The 21,114-nt window shown below is 44.0% G+C and overlaps 1 protein-coding gene across 1 annotated transcript in view; it reads right to left on the minus strand.

Moving 5' to 3' along the window:
* The window catches only part of OSBP2 (oxysterol binding protein 2), a 350,477-nt gene that overhangs the window by 30,184 nt on the left and 299,179 nt on the right, over positions 1–21,114 (minus strand). The window contains exon 8 of the mRNA XM_040345226.1: positions 6,066–6,311. Within this exon, the coding sequence (XP_040201160.1) occupies positions 6,066–6,311 (246 nt within the window). The remainder of the gene's footprint in view (positions 1–6,065; positions 6,312–21,114) is intronic.

Consider the following 21,114-nt stretch of genomic DNA (forward strand, 5'->3'; position numbering starts at 1 on the left):
TGACCAGAGCACCTTCTTCCACATGTTTGCTGTGTCCCCCACATGGCTTCTCACAAACTGCAAACGGGACTTCTTATGGCTTTCTTTCAACAATGGCTTTTTTCTTTCTACACATAAAGACCAGATGTGTGTAGTACAGGACTAATAGATGTCCTGTGGATAGATTCTCCCATCTGAGCTGTGGATGGGATTTTTGGATGATGGATTGAACAGTGCTCTGCAAGATGTTCAAAGCTTGGGATATTTTTTTATAACCTAACCCTTATTTAAACTTCTCTACAACTTTATGCCTGACCTGTCTTGTGTGTTCATTGGCCTTCATGATGCGGTTTGTTCACTAAGGTCCTCCTACAAACCTCTGAGGGCTTCACAGAACAGCTGTATATATACTGAGATTAACATACACACAGATAGACTCTATTTACTAATTAGGCGACTTCTAAATGCACTTAGTTCCACTAGATTTTAGTTAGGGGTATCAGAGTAAAGGGGGCTGAATACAAATGCACGCCATACTTTTCAGATATTTATTTGTAAAAAATGTTAAAAAAGATTTATGGTTTTCCTTCCACGTCACAATTATGTGCCACTTTGTATTGATCTATCACATAAAATCCCAGTAAAATGTATGTTTTTGGCTGTAACATGACAAAATGTGGGAAATGTGAAGGGGTGTGAATACTTTTTCAAGGTACTGTATCTCAAAAGAAAAAAAATGTTGCTGTAACTGCTTGTGTAACAGCAGTGTGGCCCGGAGTTTGGCTTCAATTTGTTACTTCTACATCTAAATCTCCTAGTCCATCTAACCTCCCCCATACTGACAGTGCTGCTGTCCAAAGGTGTCCCCTGTGCTCCTTCACCCAGAGTGGGGGCACTTTCATACAGGAGGTGTGTTATTAGCCAAATCACCAGGTGAAAACAGAAAAAAGAAAGCCTAAAAAATAAAAACTGATGCATCCACCACATCTAAGGATTGGTAAGCTGCAATATATAACATTTTTGATTTTAGAATTAAAATATTTTTTTTATTTTTTATAATCCTGCACCACTGTAGACTTTGATTTTTAACTGATTTTCACTAAGAATTCCCCATAGCTACCTTTTCATCTAGTGGAAATGCATTTCCTGGACTTACACTCTAGTGCTAAATGCTGGCATAGCCGAGTAACAGTCACACCCCTCATTCACAGGCCTTCTCACAAACACCAGCAGTGATGAGAGAGGACTGTGCACTAGGCAGCATGATTAAACGCTGGTGTTTTTTTGACTGCATTGTCATATTTAGACAGGCTTTATAGCTGCTATAACAGGACAGTGGAGTTAACATGGAGTTGTTTGTCTTTTCTACTGAATATCTATTCCTCTAACTTCAATAGGCCTTTAAAATATAGTGGCAGGTTCCCTGGCACTTAACCAGACTGGCCTTTGTCTTAATTCACTACTCAGCCATGGTCATTTCGTAAAGTAAAACTGAAGGCAAAATGTTTTTGTTTAATTTTTAATACAATAACCCCATCCGTTTTTGACATCTGTGTACCAAAGTCACAACAGGAAGTGTGGGGAAAGCCCTCCAATGTGAGCAAAATTCCTGGTAGTCACCAGAACTACTGTCCGCATTAGATTTCCTCTATATTACTGTTGGTGAATGCTCAAAATGTGTGACTTTCTTTCTGTAGCTACCTGTCAAATGCTCTTATCCCTCTCCACTATCTAAAACTCAAAAGAAAAAAAACTTTGCTTACTTTAAGACCCGGTTCACACAGGGGCAACCCGATATACAGCGCGACTTTGCAAGGCAACTTCAGCGCGACTTGGAGCAACTTACAACACAACTTAAAGTTGCCTCTAGGACAGGCGACTTTGGATGTGGCCAATGACAGAATAATCAGCTCTGTAGGAGGGAGGGGTTTGCCTGAGTAAACTATTTTCTCTTCCTGTAAAGTTGCTTCAGTTAGGATGGAGATCCAACTTGGAGGCGACTTCCATTGAAATTTATGGGTACAAGGTGCCTAGAAGTTGCCTTGAAATAGTACAGGAACCTTTTCTGAAGTCGGACTTCAGTAGTGTACATTAAGACGGCTCTCATTCACTTCAATTGAATTTCTCATGTCCGGCGACTTGGGGCGTGTGGGTCGTGTGAACCGGCACTAACCTGTTTGATGCATTTTTTGTTGTACACAAATAAATCTATTAAGGTCAAATATATTTTATACTATAAAATGCATTCATCCACAACTTGGGTTCATATTTTGCATAATTTTGAGATGTGAAAAGGAAAAAAATATGGTATTTTACAAATTGCACCTGTTGTGTATGCCTACCTAGAGTTGGTGCTTTAGAGGGTCCAGTGGTAATTTTCATAGACTTGCTCAACCTGAGTGCTGTACAAGGTACTTTGCCTGTTTCCCCCCCCCTTTGGGATTATTATATTGGTGTTGTGTATGGTTGTCATTATTTTAATCCTGTACTTTTCCATTATGTCCTATTGATGCTGTATTCAAAAGATGTCTCTTTGTTTTATATTTGCATTTTTACACGTGATGTTCTCTATTTCACCAGTACCGCAATAGTCCAATCGTCCCCCTTCTTTTGGCTCTTTGGTTTGGGGACCTTAGACCCAATTTCTTTATACTTTGCCTGTTCAGCATTCAACAGCAACATGTCCTTGGTAAACCCTACTACACAAATTTAACTGGAAAATTAACCACCCACATGCCTGACAAACTGTATCCACACAGCCACTGCATCCCCCACACACTTACATAGGTTGCCTCCACACAGCACCCAGAGGCCCCACAAATGTTTAATTTAACCACTAGCTGACGGCCGTACGACTTTGTACGGCCTCAGCGCGGCTCCCAACCTCTAACAGGCCGTCTTTTTACGGCCGCCCCTTTGCACGTTCCCCACGCGCGCTCCCGAGCGCGCAGCGGGGAACTGCTGTGCTGCCCGTGTCCCTTGGACACAGCCAGTCACAGATCGCCGTGAACGGCCAATCGGAGCGGCCGTTTCCTAGGCGATCTGTGCGGCCAATGAGAGATGATCTCATATGTTTACATATGAGATCATCTCTCATTCCCAGCTCTCGCAGACAGCGGTGCTGTCAGGTGAGAGAGGAGACGGATCTGTGTCTCTTGTACATAGAGACACAGATCGGTCACCCCCCCCCCAGTCACCCCCCTTCCCCCACAGTTAGAACACTAATTAGGGTACACATTTAACCCCTTCCTCACCCCCTAGTGTTAACCCCTTCCCTGCCAGTCACATTTATACAGTAATTAGTGCATATTTATAGCACTGATTGCAGTATAAATGTGAATGGCGCCAAAAATGTGTCAAAAGTGTCCGATGTGTCCGCCATAACGTCGCAGTCCCAATAAAAATCGCAGATCGCCGCCATTTCTAGTAAAAAAAAAAAAATTATACAGTAATTAGTGCATATTTATAGCACTGATTGCAGTATAAATGTGAATGGCGCCAAAAATGTGTCAAAAGTGTCCAAAGTGTCCGCCATAACGTCGCAGTCCCAATAAAAATCGCAGATCGCCGCCATTTCTAGTAAAAAAAAAAAATTATTCTGTCCCTTATTTTGTAGGCGCTATAACTTTTGTGCAAACCAGTCGCTTATTGCGATTTTTTTTTTTTTTTTTTACTAAAAATATGTAGAATACGTATCGGCCTAGACTGAGGATAAAAAAAAAACGTAAAAAAAAAAAAATTGAGCTATTTATTATAGCAACAAGTAAAAATATTTTTTTTTTTTTCAAAATTGTCGCTCTATTTTTGTTTATAGCGCAAAAAATAAAAACCGCAGAGGTGATCAAATACCACCAAAAGAAAGCTCTATTTGTGGGGAAAAAAGGACGTTAATTTTGTTTGGGAGCCAAGTCGCACAACCGCGCAATTGTCAGTTAAAGCGACGCAGTGCCGAATCGCAAAAAGTCCTCTGGTCAGGAAGGGGTTTAAATGCCCAGTAAGGAAGTGGTTAAGTACAGGCTTCAGAGTCTGTGTGAATGAAGCCTAAAGGTCATTTGACCAAAAGCTTAGTCATTTGGTCACATAATTTTGACAGTGGTGGGGAGAGTCAGCTAACTTGAACACTTATTCTTCCCTTAATCTTAGATCATTTGACGGGTACCTAGATTTCTGTTCATGTAACCAGGCAAGGGAGAACTTTTTTACAGTAGGAGAGTTACGTTTTTCAGTCCTTTCGCTTTTAGACATCAATTTCAGTAATATTATTACCGTAGAGGTAAGTTAATATTTGCATATAGGTCTGCTTTAAAACTCATGGTATGGCTTTAACCACTTAAGGACAGAAGGTGTTTTTCAGATTTGGTGTTTACAAGACTAAAACAGTTTTTTTTGCTAGAAAATTACTTAAAACCCCCAAACATTATATATATTTTCTAACACCCTAGAGAATAAAATGGCGGTCATTGCAATACTTTTTGTCACACCGTATTTGCGCAGCGGTCTTACAAGCGCACTTTTTTTTGGAAAAAATTCACTTTTTTTAATTAAAAAATAAGACAACAATAAATTTGGCCCATTTTTTTAAAAAATTGTGAAAGATAATGTTACGCTGAGTAAAATGATACCCAACATGTCACGCTTAAAAATTGCGCCCGCTCGTGGCATGGCGTCAAACTTTTACCCTTAAAAATCTCCATAGGCGACGTTTAAAAAATTCTATAGGTTTAATTTTTTGAGCTACAGAGAAGGTCTAGGGCTAGAATTATTGCTCCCGCTCTAATGCCGCGTACAGACGGTCGTTTTTTGTGATGAAAAAAAATGACGTTTTTGAAAACGTCATTTAAAATGACCGTGTGTGGGGAAAACTTCGTTTTATGTCTTCTGAAAAACGACAAAAAAAAAATTCGAACATGCTCGAATTTTTTGTGTCGTTTTTCAAAACGTTGTTTTTTGTGTCTATGAAAATGATAGTGTGTGGGCAAAACGACGTTTCAAAACGACGTTGTTAAACCCGCGCATGCTCAGAAGCAAGTTATGAAGCTAGCTTCGATGGAAAAGAGTGCCGTCGTACGCGCTGAACGTAACCGCGCTTTGCTAGAGCATTTTAAAAAACGATGGTGTGTAGGCAACGTCGTTTTTGAAAATGAAGTTTCAAAAACGTTGTTTTATTTCATGATTCAAAACGTCGTATTTTTTTAATCACAAAAAACGACCGTCTGTACGTGGCATAACAATCGCGGCGGTACCTCACTTGTGTGGTTAAAACACCTTTTTAATATGCGGGCGCTACTCGCGTATGCGTTCGCTTCTGCGCGCGAGCTCGTCGGGACGGGGCGCTTTAAAAAATTTGTTTTGGTTTTCTTTTTTTTCTTTAATAATTTTTTACACTGAAATACATTTTTTTTTATCACTTTTATTCCTATTACAAGGAATGTAAACATCCCTTGTTATAGAAAAAAGCATGACAGGTCCTCTTAAATATGAGATCTGGGGTCAAAAAGACCTCAGATCTCATATTTAGACTTAAATGCAAAAAAATAAATAAAAAAAAATGGAAATTTTGTCATTTGAAAAAATGACAACAAAAAAATGTCTCTTTAAGACTCATGGGCGGGACTGACGTTTTGACGTCACTTCCGCCCAGCAATGCTATGGGGACGGGTGGGGGCCATCTTGCCCTCACTCGCATCCCCACACAGCAGCTGAAAGGACTGATCGCCTCTGCCGATACCGATGGCTCAGGTAAGCGGCGGAGGGCGCGGGAGAGCGGCGGGAGGAGGGGGCCTCTCCCGCCACCGATAACGGCGATCTTGCGGCGAATCCGCCGCGGAGACCGCTGTTATCGTTGACAGGACCGCTCACTGAAGAGATGGATATCTCGGTTGTGGCAGCAGCTGCTGCCGTTACCGAGATATCCATCTTTAAAAACAGGACGTATATATACAGTGGGTGGTCGTTAAGTGGTTAATGGTTTATATAGGTTTGCGCACTGTCTATATGCTCTGTATAGAATATCACACCTGTACGATGTCATGTTTAGGTTATACACATTTATTTTAGCAGCACAGTTCACCTTTGGTCCTCCTTACCTGTTCACAAATGGAACAGAATCCTAAATCTTCTAATCTATCCAGCTCAAAGGTTTCTCCTAGCAAAGGGTTAAATGGTTTTGCTGTCCGATGGACCGTGGTGGAATAGGAAGACACGGAAAAGGCTGCAACAAAACACATCTGTTCTATAGAGTTCTCGCATTTCGCTGCCTTGTCCAACAGCTCATGGTACTCCAGGTCTTCAGTTAGCCTCTGCAGCATGGACAGTGGCTCATTAAAATTCACCTATGAAAAGCAAGAAGCAAAGAAAATGTTATTCATAAAATTTCAACATATGAAATAAAAGAACATATGGACATTTAGTAGTGAAACTCTGTTTTTGCGTACCATCACCCCAAATCATACAGTTGCAAACCCAGAATACAAATCAAGGGATTTTCAGGGTATGTAGATTTACTTTCAATGCCATTTTCCGTTTAAAAAAAAGTTACATTTTACATAGAATTGGGAAATATCAACTATACAAGGAAGTCAAACTATATATTTTGCAGCAATAGAAAACTGGCGCAGTCTGATAGCTGGTCGTTGTCTAAAAGGTTAATCAGAAAGGATATTCAGAAATGTTCCTGCAGCCAATAGCTAAATAAATGGCTGAGATGCCACATACACATGGCATTGAGTTACATAAAACAAACACCTCCTGGATCACAAATAACCATTTTATAATATGAATAATATCAATATGAGCGCATAGACATCTGGAATGTGAAGGTTGGGATTCAGGAGATCAGAAGTTCCTTTCTACAGACGCTGATAACAGCCACTAATTTGCTTCAATGTAAATCTGGTTGATGTTGATATGCTTCGGCCTCCCTGGTATAGTCAACACCAATTCAGTGTTAGGCCCGGTTTAACACTGATGCAAGTTCATAACGAATGTGATGCGTCAAAAACAATCTAAATTTGCATGTCATCCATAAAGTCATTTTTTTCGATGACGGTCGTTCACATACATGAGTTGCGATTCATGAGGTGCGAGTTTACAGCGTTGCGTTGAGAATTTAGTCTCCATGATTGTTGGTTCACATATGTGCGAATTCCACCACACTACTCTCCACAAAAACCAGGAAGTACACAGGAAGTTAACATCCTTTTTTTTTTTACATTACGATTCCATTGGCTAGATCATCAATCGCAGCTATGTCCAACTCCTGAAATTTGCGGTACAATCGTGGTAAATTCGCACCTCACACAGGACAAAAAACGAAACAAATTCACAGCGCAGCAGTGTGAATCGAGCCTCAGATCTCAAAACTGATCCAGTGCAATGAAGGAGGCCATGTTTGGCTACAGCGACCTCATGTTTAACCACCTTTACAGTGGCTTTCTCAGGTGGAAGTGGCCACTGTATGAGTCGCACCCGGTTTTTCAATAGATTCTAGGAAATTACAAGCACCCCCCAGCAATAGGGGCTTTATTTTTCGCAAGATACTTTCTAAGCCAATTCCTGGCCTAAAAGGGATGCAGACATTACAGATTTTCTTATTACCACACAACAGTATATCAAGTGATATGGTATGGCACGCATTTTTTACTTAGAAGAGGAGTGTGGCCACAGCTTTTCGGCCATAGTTTTCAAGTGGGCCACAAGAGTACATTTACTTTTGTTCTCCTGTGACCCAGAGTCAGATATTAGCGGTCAATGCCTGCTATCAGCTGACAGGGCAGAGCCACACACGCCAGCACTTCCAGTGGCAAATGCTCAAGGATTTATACACCCCACTTAAACAGAGCCAGAGCCAGCTGTGCCCACCCCCTGGCTCTCCATTGAGTGCTGGAGAAACAGAGCAGAGACTAACAGTCACCACTCTCTGCTGCAAGCAGACTGAGCGATCAGGATTCATGCAATCACTCAGTTCTTGATCTTAGATTTGGAGTGAGATAACTGCAGTATGGAGGCGAGTATGTCGATTTTTTTTTACTATAACTAAAAGGCAAAACTTTTTTTCATTTTGGAAAGAATGGAGAAGGCTAATGCCTCGTACACACAAAAAAAGTCAGACGGGCTTTCTTTCCTCGGAAATTCCGGCCATGTGTAGCCACCATTGGACTTTTTTAGTCGGACGTCCGACGAACCTAAGGCCACGTTCACACTGAGGCGCTTCTAAAGTGCCAGTAAAAACACTGAGCGCTTTTGAAGCGCTTTTCAGGCCCTTTTAAAGAGCTTTCCATTCATTTCAATGGAGAGGGGAGTTTTTTACAGCCCTGCCAGCACACTGCCCCAGTGTGAAAGCATTCATTGATTTTAATGGAAATACGTTTTTGTGAGCTTTTTAGGCTCTGTTTTTAGAGTGAAAGTGCCTGAAAAGCACCTTAGTGTGAAAGTGGTCTTAGATAGAGAACCTGTTCTTTTTCTTTCCGTCGGAATTCTGACGAACTCACGGCGGACTTTTGCATGGTCAAAAGTCCGACCTTGTGTACGAGGCAATAGAACACCTGTCAGATTTTTTAAAAGTGAAAGACAAAGCGAATAGCACATTCTGAGCTCTCCCCAGAACAGTAAAAGTGAGAAAACCTTACCATGGAAACACAAGTTCTGGTGGCCTTAGTACGACCTTTGATTCCCTCACTTTGGAAGGATTTGCTCTCATTTCCTGTTTTGACTATTAGACAGGAAGTAAGCGGAAATCCCCAATAGGACACAGATGGCAAAAAAATCTGGTGTTAATGCCCCTTTTACAATATCCAAAATGAAAAAGTTCTGCCTTTAGTTAACCCCATACTTCTCCTTTTTCAAACACATATGTTAAAACAAAAATTCCCCTCTGACTTACCAGCCAGCCTGCAACAAACCAAACTGACCTTGTCTAACTGTTCACATTAAAAACAAAGGGTTTGGTGTGTACACATTTCACATTTAGAAATACAAGTGTAAGCTTCAGAGGCCAAGTCATGGCACCCCAGTGTACTGCAGTCCTAACTCTATAATTTGAGAGTCTCCAAAGGTGGAGCATATACTGTATATATAATAATGGTATGCCTGAAGGTATCCCACACCTTCGTAAGGGTACAGGGACATACTGGACACCCAGTAACAGCACATTGGCAGCAAAGGTATGCAAAATTACCAACAATTTAAACAAATGGCAACCACCCCAACCTATAACTGGCCTTTACATTTGGATTTGAGTTAGGACTTCAGTACACTGGTATGCTGTGCCGTGGCCTTTGCAGCTTATGCATGCATCTGTAAATGTGTGCAAACTAAACCCCTTGTTTTTAATTTGAAATGTTATGCCTTGTACACACGGCCGGACTTTGAGAAAAAAAGTCAGACGGTTGCCCTTCCTTGTGCTCCTTGCTATAAAGGCCAGTTATAGGATGGGGTGGTTTCCATGTGTTTGTATTGATAAATATGTTAAACAGTTTGCCTAATAAAATGCGCGTTAGACTTTAAAGCGGGGGTTCACCCTAAAAAAAAATTCTAACATTGCATGGAGCCGACCTATGAGACCGACAGTATGCCGTTTTTTTATTTTTTTTTGTGTACATACCATTTTAGGGCCATTTTCACCCCCGGCTTTCCCGCGGGAGTGGGCGTTCCTAATCACAGGCTGTGATTGACGTGCTTCCGACCAGCGCATACTGCGCGTCACGAGTTGCCGAAAGAAGCCGAACGTCGGTGCGGCTCTATACGGCGCCTGCGCACCGACGTTCGGCTTCTTTCGGCAACACGTGACGCGCAGTATGCGCCGGTCGGAAGCACGTCAATCACAGCCTGTGATTAGGAACGCCCACTCCCGCGGGGAAGCCGGGGGTGAAAATAGCCCTAAAATGGTATGTACGCAAGAAAAAAAAAACAACAACAGCATACTGTCGGTCTCATAGGTCGGCTCCATGCATTGTAATACATTTTTTTTTAGGGTGAACCCCCGCTTTAAAACACAGCTTTATCTTTATCTGCAAAAAGGAAACTGAAAAGAACAACAACAAATAAACCTCAAGTACCTGTGATACAAATGATGAATGTGTTTGTTTTATGTGGACCACCTGATCCCATCTTACCTGTTAAAATTCTATAGCTATAAAAAAGCTGCCTTACATTGTGTCTTTGTGATTTACAACCTCTTCTATAGCCAATGAACCTTTCTATGTCTGTTCTAACACCCTGGTTCCATAGCAATCACTTATTTTTAAAATGATTGCATGAGTCACCGAACATGATTGTCACCAGACCTAGCACGTCAGGCATAGCCTTGGGTCCATATTAACACATTATAAGTCTTCTAAATTCATTATTGAATGGTAAACTGGTATTTGTTGCATCTTTATTTTTAGCATATGGCATAATTTATTTCACTCCACCACCCTTATTTCTCAGCTTGGTTTCTTCATAAGACCAGAAGATGCCCTGTGTCTTCATTTGACCTGCTAGCTATGTGGTGTAATCAGTGATCAAACAACATGGTTTGCAAGTGCTGCAATAGAGATTCTACCGTGTGACTTTTCACAGTTCAGATTCTAGTATTATTGTTGGGGCCCTTTCACACTGATGGATCCCGTGAGGATCCGTTGCTTTAACCACTTCCATACAGGGCACTTACGCACCTTCCTGCCCAAGCCAATTTTCAGCTTTCAGCACTGTCGCACTTTGAATGGCAATTGCGCAGTCGTGCTACACTGTACCCAAATGAAATTGGCGTCCTTTTTTTCCCACAAATAGAGCTTTCTTTTGGTGGTATTTGATCACCTCTGCGATTTTTTTTTTTTTGCGCAACAACTAAAAAAAGACTGAAAATTTTGAAAAAAAATTACGTTTTTATTTTTTTCTGTTAATTTTTTTGTAAATAAGTAAGATTTCTCTTTCAATTACGGGCACTGATATGGCGGCACTGATGGGCACTGATGAGGTAGTACTAACGGGCACAGATGAGGTGGCACTGATTGGCGGCGCTGGTATGCGGCACTGATGGGCACACATAGGCGGCACTGATGGGCACACATAGGCGGCACTGATGGGCACACATAGGCGGCACTGATGGGCACACATGGGCGGCACTGATGGGCACACGGGTGGCACTGATGGGCACTCATGGGCGGCACTGATGGGCACTCATGGGCGGCACTGGGCACTCGTAGGTGGCACAGATGGGCACTCATGGGCGGCACTGATGGATAATTATGGGTGGCACAGATGGGCACTGATAGGTGGGCACTGGGCATGGATGGGCACTGTGGGGTGGCACTGATGGACACTGTGGTGTGGCACTGATGGACACTGTGGTGTGGCACTGATGGACACTGTGGGGCGGCACTGATTTACACATGTTGCCAATCAGTGCCCATTTGTGGGCACTGATTGGCATCTTTTTTTATTGCTTTTTTTTGCCCGCTTCCCTGGTGGTCCAGGGTGGGCTTCCCTGGTGGTCCATGTGGCGATCCGAGGGGGGGCTGCGCTGATAAACAATCAGCGCGAACCCCCCCTGTCAGGAGAGCCGCCGATCGGCTCTCCTCTACTCGCGTCTGTCAGACGCGAGGGAGGAAGAGCCGGTCAACGGCTCTTCCTGTTTACATCGTGATCAGCCGTGGTTGGACACGGCTGATCACGTGGTAAAGAGTCTCCGTGAGAGACTCTTTACCGAGATCGGTGTTGCGGGGTGTCAGACTGACACCCTGCAACAACGATCGCCGCGATGCGCGCCCCCGGGGGCGCGCAGCGGCTGAGAATCCTGAGGACGTCATATGTCAATTTGTCATTGGCGGGCGGCAAGTGGTTAATATCCGCTTGCTCAGCGGGGATCGCTGCGTTGATCCCAGCTGATTCGGCAGATGACACTGTGTAGGGACCGCCCTGTCAGATCTCCGCTCTCCTCTATGGGGGGATTGGATGAACACGGACCGTGTGTCCGTGTTCACCCGATCCGATGACAAATGGAAAAATAGGATTTTCCTCCGTCTGCCGAATCGGTCCATAGCAGGGACCGATGAGATTGGGTGTCAACGGATGTTCATCCGCTGACACCCGTTATCCCATAGGGATACATGAATGTCTGTATTTCATCCGAAAACGGATGAATGAAATATGAACATACGGTCCGCACGTGTCTAAGGATAACTAAAACCAAGAACAACAATACAGTATAATACAGCTTTCCAACCTTATGCCGCGTACACATGATCGGTCCAGCCGATGAGAACGGTCTGATGGACCGTTTTCATCGGTTAACCGATGAAGCTGACTGATAGTCAGTCGTGCCTACACACCATCGGTTAAAAAAACGATCGTGTCAGAACGCGGTCACGTAAAACACAACGACGTGCTGAAAAAAACGAAGTTCAATGCTTCCAAGCATGCGTCGACTTGATCTGAGCATGCATGAATTTTTAACCGATGGACGTGCTTATAAACGATCGATTTTTTTCTATCGGTTAGGTATCCATCGGTTAAATTTAAAAAAGATTGCTTTTTTTTAACCTAGAGGATAAATAACCGATAGGGCCCACACACGATCGGTTTGGTCCGATGAAAACGGTCCATCAGACCGTTCTCATCGGTTTGACTGATCGTGTGTACACGGCATGAGGCTGTATTCACACCTATGCTTTTTTTGTGCTTTTTGCATTTTGTAGATTTTTACTACAGAACGTGTTCCATAGGAAACTATGTTAAATGGACTGTAGTGCAAATCTGCAAAATGCACTAAAATTGCATAGGTGTGAATTTAGGAACATTTTCAGAAAATACAGAAAAGACCTGTTGATCTTGCCAGAAATTCAGTGTACTTGTCACATCCTGTTAGCTGCACCGAAAAGTATCTTCCTTTCTAGCTATATTCTGTAAACTGTGAAAAACATATTCTAAAACCCTAAATAAAGGTAATAAAAAAGGGACTAAAGTTGTAGAGAGTGCAAATGTGACAAATTAACGTTAGTCCATGAGAACCAAAGAGCAAAAAGTAGTGATTAAATACCACCAGAGGAAATCTCTATCTTATCTGTCTCAAAGAAATTGTAAATATTTCATATGGATATAGTGGGTAAAGTGCCCGGGTGAGGTGGGAAGGAAGACCCAGGAAAAATACGAGCAAAGTAAATAGAAACATAGCAGAGTAATGGAACCTGTGACATCAGGTAAAGCTTCTTTTGGTGATCCATATCGAAAAAAAAAGATTAAATGCAAAGAGAATCCCTTCAGGTCGGCCATTTTCACCCCAGTATAACCATTACAGAACAGGATTTACTTTTTAGCTTAGCTGGAATCCACATACACAGCAATCCTGCATGGTTATAATAACAGCATTTACTGAATCCACACTTCAATTCTCTCTGCACACACTGAGACAACACATACGTGCCATGTAATCTTGCTTCTTTCATGTTACCATTTCTGTCCCTCCAATACAAGTGTGTGCTGAGCTAATCCATATGAATTTCTAGGTATTTATCAAACACTTTCAACATATACAGGTAGGCCCCATTTACACTGGGTGTCAAAATTGCCTCATTTAAGGGTGTTTGGGGAAACCCCCCACCCACCCCTAAATGCCCCTCTACTGTTGTCTATGTGTCCATGCACACATAGGTGTTAACAGGCATTTAGAGGTAGAACAAAAAAAAAAAAAACATTACTTGAGTGTTTAGGAGCGTTTGGGCAAAAAAAACACCCAACGTGCCTAAACTATCTTAATGAGCAAACATTATGGCCAATGGAATGAATGAATGCTATAAGGTTTGATGTTCCTAAATGTGTTTGGCACATTTTTTATGCTGCTTTTCTACTGCCAGGAGAAAACGCATTCAGAAGAGCTGGGCAAATGCCAAGTGTGCATGAGGCTGTATTGTATATTAGGTCATTTACATTAAAGTGACACTATACAGTCTTTTTTTTATTGTTTTTATTGTTTTTTTGCTGCTGTGGTCTGACTTACTGCTAGAGGGTTTCAACCTTCATTCTTCATGGTCCTCCTGTATATAGAAACGTAACCACCCTCTCTTGCTCTCTTCCCAGATGGACTATGGGATTTGTAGCACACACAGAGCAGTATACATGATGGCAACTAATGTACACTGCTAGTTACAAACAGAAATGGGGGGCGGGGGGTTCTGGGAACTGTTACAAGGAACCAAAAAAACATAGTAAGAAACATTCTCATGAAATTTAGATTACAGAGCCATTAACCACTTCCATACCAGGCACTTATACACCCTCCCGCCCAGACCAATTTTCAGCTTTCAGCGCTGTTACACTATGTATGACAATTGCGCGGTCATGCTACACTGTACCCAAACTAAATTTTTATAATTTTGTCCCCACAAATAGAGCTTTATTTTTGATGGTATTTGATCATCTCTGGGATTTTTATTTTCTGCTAAAAAAAATTACCCAAAATTTTGAAAAAACTTTTTTTTTGTTTCAGTTACAAAACATTGTAAATAAGTACGTTTTCTCCTTCACTGATGGGCACTGATGGTACTGCACTGACGGGCACTGATAGGTGGCACTGATGGGCACCGATGTGGCACCAATGAGGTGGCACAGATGGGCACTGATGATGGGCACTAATATGCGGCACTGATTGGCGGCACGGATGGGCACTGATAGGCGGCATGGATGGGCATGGATAGGTGACACGGATGGGCAGTGACAGGTGGCATGGATGGGCACTGATAGGCGGCATAGATGGGCACTGATAGGTGGCACGGATGGGCACTGATAGGTGGCATGGATGGGCACTGATGTACTGTAATGTGTTGTACTAATGGATGCCAATCAGCGCCAAACAATAATGCCTGCCAATCAGTGATGCCCATTGTGGGCACTGATTGGCATCCATTGTGGGCACTGATTGGCATCCATTATACATTTCTGATTGGCATCCCTGGTGGTCTAGGGTGGCATACCTGTGGTGGGCATCCCTGGTGGTCTGGTGGCATCCCTGGTGGTCCAGTGTGGGCATCCTCGGGGGGGGGGGCTGCGCTGATAATCGATCAGCACAAACCCCCACTGTCAGAGGAGCAGCCGATCAGCTCTCCTCTACTCGTGTCTGACAGACGCGAGTGAGGAAAAGCCAATTACCGGCTTTTCCTGTCTACATAGCGATCAGCCGTGATTGGACACGGCTGATCACGTGGTAAAGAGACTCTGTCAGAGACTCTTTACCTAGATCGGTGTTGCGGGGTGTCAAACTGACACCCTGCAACAACAATTGCCGCGATGCGCGCCCCCGTCATTTTGCAATATGGCGGGCGGGAAGTGGTTAAGCAGTGGATGTACACTCACCGGCCACTTTATTAGGTGCACCTTGCTATTACCAGGTTGGACCCCCTTTTGCCTTCAGAACTGCCTCTTAATTCTTTATGGCATAGATTCAACAAGGTGTTGGAAACATTCCTCAGAGATTTTTGTCCATATGGACATGATAGCATCACACAGTTGCTGCAGATTTGTCGACTGTGGAGGCCATTGGAGTTCAGTGAACTCATTGTCATGTTCAAGAACCCAGTGGTGAGATGATTTGAGCTTTGTGACATGGTGCAATGTCCTGCTGGAAGGAGCCATAAGAAGATGGGGACACTGTAGTCCTAAAGGGATGGACATGGTCAGCAACAATAGGTACCAAGGAGCCCAAATTGTGACAAGAAAATATCCCCCACACGCTGCCTGAACCATTGATACAAGGCAGGATGGATCCATGCTTTCATGGAATGATGCAGCTGAGATTGAGACTCATCAGACCAGGCAAAGCTTTTCCAATCTCCTATTGTCCAATTTTGGTGAGCCTGTGCGAATTGTAGCCTCAGTTTCCTGTTCTTAGCTGGCAGGAGTGGCACCCGATGTGGTCTTCTGCTGTAGCCCTTCCATTTCAAGGTTCGATGTGTTGTATGTTCAGAGATGGTATTGTGCATACCTTGGTTGTAATGAGTGGTTATTTGAGTTACGGTTATCTCGAACCAGTCTGCCCATTCTCTTCTGACATCAGCAAGGCTTTTTTTTCGTCCACACAACTGCGGCTCGTTGGATATTTTCTCCTTTTCAGACCATTCTCTGTAAACCCTAGAGATGGCTGTACATGAAAATCCCAGTAGATCAGCAGTTTTTGAAATACTCAGACCAGCCAGTCTGGCACCATCAACCATGTTACTTTGAAAGTCACTTAAAGCGGAGGTTCACCCATAGAGAACACATTTTCCCCTTAGATTCCTGCTCGTTTTGTCTAGGGGAATCGGCTAGTTGTTTTAAAATATGAGCTGTACTTACCGTTTACGAGATGCATCTTCTCCGCCGCTTCCGGGTATGGGCTGCGGGACTGGGCGTTCCTTCTTGATTGACAGTCTTCCGAGAGGCTTCCGACGGTCGCATCCATCGCGTCACGATTTTCCGAAAGAAGCCGAACGTCGGTGCGCAGGCGCAGTATAGAGCCGCACCGACGTTCGGCTTCTTTCGGCTACGAGTGAAGCGATAGATGCGACTGTCGGAAGCCTCTCGGAAGACTGTCAATCAAGAAGGAACGCCCGCTCCCGAAGACCCATACCCGGAAGCCGATGGAGAAGATGCATCTCGAAAACGGGTAAGTACGGCTCATATTTTAAAACAAATAGCCGATTCCCCTAGACAAAACGAGCAGGAAGCTAAGGGGAAAAGAGAGAAAAAAAAAAATTGGTTGAACTCCCGCTTTAAATCCCCCTTTCTTCCCTATTCTGATGCTCGGTTTGAACTTCAGCAAGTCGTCTTCACCACATTTAAATGCCAAAATGCATTGAGTTGCTGCCATGTGATTGGTTGATTAGCAATTTGTGTTACCAAGCAATTGAACAGGTGTACCTAATAAAGTAGCTGGTGAGTGTATGTACCTCTGTCCCTGTCAGATAGCACAATCAACACAGCATGGTCAAGAACACTGAGTTAAAACACACTGCTTCTTGACTGAACATCATAACACAACACCTCTTCTCATTCTGCTTTCTTTTCCTGCATGTTCCCTGTCAGCTCATGTGTTGTGCAACAGAGCTTGAATGGCTGCCAGTGATGGCTCTCTCTGCCATTTAAACTGCTTTACTGAGGTTACAAGAGGCTAACTCCAAGACAAATTCAGGTACACCCAATAGCTGTTGATCGATCAACTTGGGTACATTCAGCCTGCCCGTACATGGTTCAAATCTGCCAGGGTTCAAACAGTCTGTGGCCATTTTTATTCTTGTATAGTTTTACACTACATTAATGATAATAAAATAAGTGCATGGCGGCTCGTGTGCGCTGGGAGGAACGGTGCTGATGGGCCAATCCTAGCGCACCAAACTATTTACTTTTTTTTTGTTAGAACACAAGTGATATTTCATTTAGTTATGTTCACAACAGTAGCATTGTGTTATGGTGGTTAGCATCAAAATACATTGAGCCAGATTCAGGTACAAATGCGGCGGCGTAACGTATCGTCTTTACGTTACACCGCCGCAAGTTTTTCTCGTAAGTGCTTGATTCACAAAGCACTTGAGCATAAACTTCAACGGAATAACGTAAAGACGTCCGGCGCAAGCCTGCCTAATTCAAATGGGGCGTGTACCATTTAAAATAGGTGCGCTCCCGCGCCGAACGTTCTGCGCATGCTCCGTAAATTTCCCCGCTTTGCGCGAAATTACGGTGCCCCGACGTGTTTGTGAATGGCGACGTGCGTAACGTACTTACGCCGAAAAATAAATAAATTAAAATTCGACGCGGGAACGACGGCCATACTTTAACATGGCTGGTGTAAAGTTAAGCCATGAAAAAGATGGCTTAACTTTGCGACGGGAAAAAACGACGTAACGCACGCGAGTAGCTTCGTGGATCGCCGTAAAAGCTAATTTGCATACCCGACGCTGGAAAACGAAGCGAACTCCACCCAGCGGCGGCCGAAGTATTGCAGCCTAAGATCCGAAGGCGTACGAAGCCGTAAGCCTGTCGGATCTTAGCCAAAAGCCGTCGTATCTTGTTTGTGAATCACAAATTAAGATACGACGCGGCAAATTTGAAAATACGCCGGAGTATCAGTAGATACTCCGGCGTATTTGTTCTGTGAATCTGGCCCATTGTGCTGAAATTGTACAAATGGTGTGAACAGGCTCTTACCCCTTTGGTGACAATGTAAGCTGTCCCAACAGCCACCCCCGCTGGCAGGAAAGCATTAGGTGGTGGTGCTCAGGAAAAGCGGCTCAATGGGCTGTGCCCTGTTTAAGGCTGCCCTCCTTAAAGCGGAGGTTCACCCAAAAAACAAGTATATAATATTACATTTAGTATACCTCAAACATGTACAGTATGCCGTTTTTTTTTTTCTTCGGGGGTGTACATACGGTATTATCAGTATTTTCCTCCCAGCTTCCGGGTACTCACTCCCGCGGGAGTTGGCATTCCTGTGCAGTGCCGCAATGTCATCTGGGACTTCGCCCTTATGATTCACGAGCCTGAGAAAAACTCCCCCCGGCAGAAAAGGCACGTCACGACTTTCCGAAAGTAGCCGAACTGCGAGTCGGCTCTATACGGCGCCTGCGCACCGACTAGGAGCCGTGTAGAGCTAACTGCACAGGCGCCGTATAGAGCCGACTCGCAGTTCAGCTACTTTCGGAAAGTCGTGACGCGCCTTATCCGCCGGGGGGAGTTTTTCTCAGGCTCGTGAATCATAAGGGCGAAGTCCCAGATGACATTGCGGCACTGCACAGGAACGCCCACTCCCGCGGGAGTGAGTACCCGAAAGCCGGGAGGAAAATACCGATAATACCGTATGTACATCCCCCCAAAAAAAAAAAAATACTGTACATGTTTGAGGTATACTGAATGTAATGTTATATACTTGTTTTTTGGGTGAACCTCCGCTTTAAATGCCTGTATAGAAAAACGTGTTACTTCTGGGCAGCCACATGCAACCGAGAACCATGGTCGGTAGCAATGTTTTGGCCTGGAGTACTAGAGATTATGGACAAGTACCCAAAGGATTCCAGCACAATTGCTCATACCACAGACGTTCTTGGGGGTTTGGACCACCTTATCACCCCTCTTATCTAAATACCTGCTAGGTTGCTCAAAGCATCCTTCTCCCAAACTAAACATGTACCTCACATAGCATGTACCCAGGGGCAGACTGACCATTGAGTCACTCGGGCACTGCCCGAGGGCCCCATGCCACTATGGGGCCCCATCAGGGTTGCCAGGCTCAGTAAAACCAGGGACAGTATGTAAAAATAGGATTTTTATAACAGCTTACCTGTAAAATCCTTTTCTTGGAGTACATCACGGGACACAGAGCTGCATAGCCATTACATGTGGGTTATAGAGTCTACCTTCAGGTGATGGACACTGGTGTAATCAATTAAACAGGAAGTTCCCTCCCTATATAACCCCTCCCCTACTGGGAGTACCTCAGTTTTTGTAGCAAAGCAATAAGTGTCCCAATATCCCCAGACAAGAGGGGTGGGAGCTCTGTGTCCCGTGATGTACTCCAAGAAAAGGATTTTACAGGTAAGCTGTTATAAAAATCCTATTTTCTTTATCGTACATCACGGGACACAGAGCTGCATAGCCATTACATGTGGGATGTCCCAAAGCAATGCTTACTGAGGGGAGGGAGACACCAACAACGCAGACCGCCATCAGACGTGAGGACCTATAATGCTGCCTGCAGCATACTGCGCCAAAAAGCTGCATCCTCTTGCCGTCTTATGTTCACCTGATAGGAGTTAGTGAACGTAAGCACAGATGACCAAGTTGCGGCCTTGAAAATCTGCGTCATAAAGGCTTGGAAATGCATTGCGCATAAAGCGCTTACCATCCTGGTAGGGAGCACCCCCACAAAAAAACAGGGGGAATCCTACTCTAACCACAAGCCTGAATAATAACCTGATGAATCAACCTTAAAAACAGTTGATTTTAGACGCTGCCTGCCCTTTCCTGGGGCCTCCTGGTAGCGCAACAACATCAGTTTTCCGTATCCGAGCAGCCGCTTCAGATAGGCCTAGACCCTTCTTACTCCAACGAGAGAGAGAGTGTAACCATTTTAATAGCTGACCTGAACACTGCCTGCCCATCTAGGGTCTTCTGGCAGCCCAATAAAAACGTCAGCTTTCTATATCTGAAACCTTCAGATAGGTATTTAACTGCTCTCATCTCAATTGAGAGAAAGCAATAACCTTTCCTTCCGTGAAAAAAGGTTTTGAAAAAAGGGAAGGGAAGAATATCTAGATTCAAATGAATACTAGATCCTTCTAGTAAATAAGGTTGGGTGAGGATGAAAATCACTCTACTTGTAAGAATAATTGAGTATGGCTCTATACCAAGAAAGTTGCCAATACTGAAACTCTCTTGGAGGCTACCACAACCAAGAACACCAATTCCTTGTTAAAGGATGAAGAGAAATATGGTGCATCGGCCCAAGGAGCTGACCCTGTAAGCCGACAAAACTAGAGCCAATCCTCCGAGCACAAGGGCGACCCAACTGGTGGACTTATACAAGGGGTGACGTGCATAACAGCCCGGACCAAAGAGTGTGAAGTAATCGACCTTTGGAAGCAAGGCCGAGATCGGATCCTTGATATAACTTAAGGCTAGCTCCGTCTCCTTTCCAAATGTAGGAAGGCAGGAATTTTACCTTTGACAAACTTCCACGGATGCCACCATCTGGTTTCACACCAGGAACATGGGTCTTCCAGACCGTAGGATATCTGGTCCTGGAGGCCAGCTCTCTTGTATGAATCAAGGGAATTGCCGCTGATTCTGAAAGCCCCGATCCTCGAGAATGTGGTCTATAATAGCCAGACCATTAATTCACCTGTTGCAAGGCAGAATGTAATACCCCCTGCAAAGTAGGCCTGGACAAGATGTAAGGGACTGTGGGTCCTCTACTACCACCCTTACTGTTCCTGCACTGAGAGGTCGTCAGGGTTATGCCGGAGTAATCAGGCCAGCTTCCGTTCTCCTCTAAATGTTGCATAGAAGCCACAAAAGTCGCGGCACTGGGGGGAGAGACACAACCAGCGACAACTGGTCCCCCCCCTCGGATTACAAACACATCTGCCCCGCATGCGGGTGGATCCTTTATCCTTGACCCCAAGCTGTTCAATC

The sequence above is a fragment of the Rana temporaria genome, chromosome 1, assembly GCF_905171775.1.
Source record: "Rana temporaria chromosome 1, aRanTem1.1, whole genome shotgun sequence".
NCBI lineage: Eukaryota > Metazoa > Chordata > Amphibia > Anura > Ranidae > Rana > Rana temporaria.